At 45.2% G+C, this 5,000-nt stretch overlaps 1 protein-coding gene across 7 annotated transcripts in view; it reads left to right on the top strand.

Moving 5' to 3' along the window:
* The window catches only part of LOC137888732 (extracellular sulfatase Sulf-2-like), a 61,079-nt gene that overhangs the window by 49,820 nt on the left and 6,259 nt on the right, over window positions 1-5,000 (top strand). For all 7 annotated transcript variants that reach the window (XM_068732193.1, XM_068732190.1, XM_068732196.1 and 4 more), the window contains 4 exons: window positions 2,774-3,020; window positions 3,912-4,113; window positions 4,699-4,795; window positions 4,926-5,000. The exon at window positions 4,926-5,000 is cut by the window's right edge and continues 20 nt beyond it. In XM_068732193.1, the coding sequence (XP_068588294.1) occupies window positions 2,774-3,020; window positions 3,912-4,113; window positions 4,699-4,795; window positions 4,926-5,000 (621 nt within the window). The remainder of the gene's footprint in view (window positions 1-2,773; window positions 3,021-3,911; window positions 4,114-4,698; window positions 4,796-4,925) is intronic.

The following is a 5,000-nucleotide window of genomic DNA, read 5'->3' as shown; positions in this document are numbered from 1 at the left end:
TCCTCCTGATCCTAGTCCTTCCAGTCCTATTACTGTCCTCCTGATCCTACTCCTTCTAGTCCTATTACTGTCCTCCTGATCCTAGTCCTTCCAGTCCTATTACTGTCCTCCCGATCCTTCTCCTTCCAGTCCCATTACTGTCCTCCCGATCCTAGTCCTTCCAGTCCTATTACTGTCCTCCTGATCCTAGTCCTTCCAGTCCTATTACTGTCCTCCTGATCCTACTCCTTCCAGTCCTATTACTGTCCTCCTGATCCTAGTCCTTCCAGTCCTATTACTGTCCTCCCGATCCTTCTCCTTCCAGACCTATTACTGTTCTCCTGATCCTAGTCCTTCCAGTCCCATTACTGTCCTCCTGATCCTAGTCCTTCCAGACCTATTACTGTCCTCCTGATCCTAGTCCTTCCAGTCCTATTACTGTCCTCCTGATCCTAGTCCTTCCAGTCCTATTACTGTCCTCCTGATCCTACTCCTTCCAGTCCTATTACTGTCCTCCTGATCCTAGTCCTTCCAGTCCTATTACTGTCCTCCCGATCCTTCTCCTTCCAGACCTATTACTGTCCTCCTGATCCTAGTCCTTCCAGTCCCATTACTGTCCTCCCGATCCTAGTCCTTCCAGTCCTATTACTGTCCTCCTGATCCTAGTCCTTCCAGTCCCATTACTGTCCTCCTGATCCTAGTCCTTCCAGTCCTATTACTGTCCTCCCGATCCTAGTCCTTCCAGTCCCATTACTGTCCTCCTGATCCTAGTCCTTCCAGTCCTATTACTGTCCTCCCAGTCCCATTACTGTCCTCCTGATCCTAGTCCTTCCAGTCCCATTACTGTCCTCCTGATCCTAGTCCTTCCAGTCCTATTACTGTCCTCCTGATCCTAGTCCTTCCAGTCCCATTACTGTCCTCCTGATCCTAGTTCTTCCAGTCCTATTACTGTCCTTCCGATCCTAGTCCTTCCAGTCCCATTACTGTCCTCCCGATCCTAGTCCTTCCAGTCCCATTACTGCCCTCCTGATCCTAGTCCTTCCAGTCCCATTACTGTCCTCCTGATCCTAGTTCTTCCAGTCCTATTACTGTCCACCCGATCCTAGTCCTTCCAGTCCCATTACTGTCCTCCTGATTCTAGTCCTTCCAGTCCCATTACTGTCCTCCTGATCCTAGTCCTTCCAGTCCCATTACTGTCCTCCTGATTCTAGTCCTTCCAGTCCCATTACTGTCCTCCTGATTCTAGTCCTTCCAGTCCCATTACTGTCCTCCTGATCCTAGTCCTTCCAGTCCTATTACTGTCCTCCTGATCCTAGTCCTTCCAGTCCCATTACTGTCCTCCTGATCCTAGTCCTTCCAGTCCCATTACTGTCCTCCTGATCCTAGTCCTTCCAGTCCCATTACTGTCCTCCTGATCCTAGTCCTTCCAGTCCCATTACTGTCCTCCTGATCCTAGTCCTTCCAGTCCTATTACTGTCCTCCTGATCCTAGTCCTTCCAGTCCTATTACTGTCCTCCTGATCCTAGTCCTTCCAGTCCCATTACTGTCCTCCTGATCCTAGTCCTTCCAGTCCCATTACTGTCCTCCTGATCCTAGTCCTTCCAGTCCCATTACTGTCCTCCTGATCCTAGTCCTTCCAGTCCCATTACTGTCCTCCTGATCCTAGTCCTTCCAGACCCATTATTCATTATTCATACTTTACATTCCTTTCACGTATTAAAAATCCCTACATTTAGCTCAGATTTTTCCTCCCCAAGAACAATCTTCAACAAAGAACATTTTTGTAATAAAGGCAGGGAAACTGCGATGGCTACTGGCTGTAATAAACAAACAAAAGACTTGAAAGACACAGAGTAGAACAGTAAGAGGCTTCTGTCAGAGGGATGAAAACCAGATGTCATCTCCACAAACCAGACAGATGCAATAACAGCAACTGACGAGTAGAAGGAACAGAGCACAATGGAGCGAAAACTGCAAAATCAAAGAGAAGAGACGTGAAGAGAATCAAGATGGAGCAGCACAACAGAAACTTTTAGGAGCTGTTTGTGTATGTGTGTGTGTGTGTGTGTGTGTGTGTGTGTGTGTGTGTGTGTGTGTGTGTGTTTTCATGCTTGTTTGAAGTTAATTACACTTGTCGAAAAATCCTTTTAGCCAGCTGATTAGTTTCTTAGCAACAGTGTCAGGCGGCTGCTGGATGGCTCTGATAAACACCCTGTAGAAGGTGTGTGTGTGTGTGTGTGTGTGTGTGTGTGTGTGTGTGTGTGTGTGTGTGTGTGTGTGTGTGTGTGTGTGTGTGTGTAAGTGAGATTAAGAATTCAGGCGTTTTCTTAACAGTAGAAATGTATTCAGCTGCTGCTAATAGACAAGTGACAGTACAAACAAATAATTAATGCCAAAGACAAAGTGAGGATGTTCTGGCTGTGGTGAGACGTGTGGAGAATTCAGCTGACAATGATGCTCCTTTTTTCACACATGCTGAGTTCAGGTCTATCCCAAAAGTGTTCGAGGAGCGTTAAGATCGACATACTGGCGCTCATAAAATTGACCCAACTTTGTTAAATTTGATTCTCCAAATGTCCAGCCAGGTTTGGAGAGGCGGTAGGATAAAGCTCTCAGTCATGAGGTTGTTTATGTACCTTTTTGTAATTGACCGGTGATGCTGCTCGGGCTAAAGAGAGTGTTAACAAGAAGCTGTATAACTTACAACATGATCCCCAAAATATCAACCTTTCGTCTTGACAGCCATGAAGCTCATGTTAGTGTTCATCTTTGCTCTTTGTGTGTTTGTGTGCAGAAGTGGCAGTGTGTGGAGGACGCCACGGGGAAACTTCGGCTATTCAAGTGCAAGAACGAAGGGGGAGGGGCTAAGAGCATTCAGAGGGGCGCGGCCGTTCGTCAGCGTCCACTCAGCATCAAGTCTCAGCTGTACCGTCGCAACGCCGACGCCTGCGACTGCGACCTCGACGACCTCCGGCCTCTGAGCCCGCCGCGACCCTCCACGATGAGACCGTTCAACAAGAAGCCTTTCTTCTCCAAGAAGAGTGAGTGCTGACCAGTCCAGCAGAGGGCAGTGTGGATTATTAGGGTTGAACCTCTTCTTGTTTTACCATCATTACTTCCTGGGAAATACATCACTGTTTCCTGAGGATTTACTTATAAGATAAGATGGAACTATATTAATCCTGAAGGATATTCTTCTGCCAAAGTTTCAATTAAGATTACAACAGAAAAATAGCAAAAAAACAATAGAATATAAATATAAACATGTATCAACAATAGAATAACAATTTATCAAGTGTAAAAGAAATGATACTGACACCATTGCAAAATAGAACCCAATAACAACAAGAGTAAAGTAAATACATAAAGCAAAAAGTTCAACTAAAATATAAAAAGTAAAATACAACAACAAATATAAAATAGGAAGTAATACTACTAACACCAGAGCGTTATGGAAACTAAAATATAAAATTAATATTGAGCATGATATTGAGAGTTATTGTCAACGATATTGAAAATGCAGTAGAAGGTTATATTGCACATGGATTAATATAAATAATATTACACATGAATTTGAAATGTTGAAAAAACAACATATCAACATATTCAAGTTCACCTCATTGTAAATATTCAATTGTTTTGTTTGTTATTACTCCTGTTTGCTTTCACTGTTGAAGAACCAGATTGTACTTGACTGGTTTCAGTCGGCTCGCTTGGTGTCCTGGTGTGGTGCTGACCTCTAGTGTCCGAGGTGTGAACTGCATCACCTCCCTGGTCACAGAGATATTTCAGGTCTCTGAGGAGGCACTTTGAACAGTACCGCCTCCTCTTTCAAGGAAACAAGGAAACGCTGCTTAAGAGACGATAGGATGCTGCAGTAGTTGTTGATAAAGTCTGATCAGTTATGATATTACAGTTGTTTTGTGTGTCAGAGTTCAAAGCCCTGAAGAGTTACTCCAGGAACCGGTACAGCCGCTCCGCATCCATGACCAACAGTTACCCCGGTAACCACAGCTCGGAGGACGGCAGCGACTGGGCTCAGTCAATAGGAGACGAGTCTGAGGACGAGTTCAGCGGGATGGGAGGAGTTCCCAATGCCGTGGCCCTGCCCAACTCCCACAAAGTCACACACAGGTGAGTAGCGTTGTTACTGTACATCAGTCATAAAAGGTGTTGAAAAATGAAACAATTACCTCCTAACCTCCTTTCCTAGCCACTTCTCCTTGACCTCTATGGAAGACATCCTCAGGTCAAGGCTTGTTTTGTTGTTTTTACCGATCGTTCATTGACACTTCTTTATATATAATCTTCAAACAGCTCTTATCGTGGAGGACTCTTAGATACTTCACTCAGTGAGGAACCTTCCTGAGGAACAAATGTCTTTTTGATTTCATGTAGCCGTGGTTCATCTTTGATCTGAGGCTAAACTGTCCTTAGACTCAACTCTCCTCTGCTAACACCTCCTACCTAATGACACGTTGTGGTGGGAGATGAATGTTGTATAACGGCTGATAAATTATGACTAATGAGAATTATCAGCACAGACGGAACGAGTCTTTGACAGCTCAGATTGCTCTGCTCAATCCACCAGCCGTGAGATCTTTATTTTATAAACTAACACATTCAGGGAAAACGTGTGAAAGTCTGCTCCATCATTAGGTGTCAGCTTCCGTGAAGTCCAGATGTTCACTGTAACAGGATGATGTTGTTTCACTGCAGATGTTCCATTCTGCCCAATGCCACCGTGAAGTGTGACAATGGACTCTATCAGACTCTGCAGGCCTGGAAGGACCACAAGCTGCACATCGACCACGAGGTATTCACATCCATCAACCATCCAAACAGTTCTACATAAGAGGACCAATATCTCCTCCTGTGGTGGATGACAGAGAGCCTTTAAATGTCCCGTTAGGTCTTGAGTCTGAAGGTTCTTCTCTTCCTGTCAGATTGAGACGCTGCAGACCAAGATAAAGAACCTGAGAGAGGTCAGAGGACACCTGAAGAAGGCCCGCCCCCTGGAG

The sequence above is a fragment of the Cebidichthys violaceus genome, unplaced genomic scaffold (genome assembly GCF_023349555.1).
Source record: "Cebidichthys violaceus isolate CVI_PGR_0920_01 unplaced genomic scaffold, fCebVio1.0.p SCAF_57, whole genome shotgun sequence".
NCBI lineage: Eukaryota > Metazoa > Chordata > Actinopteri > Perciformes > Stichaeidae > Cebidichthys > Cebidichthys violaceus.
The sequence above is the reverse complement of the archived record's forward strand: the minus strand, read 5'-3'. Positions and strand labels throughout refer to the sequence as shown.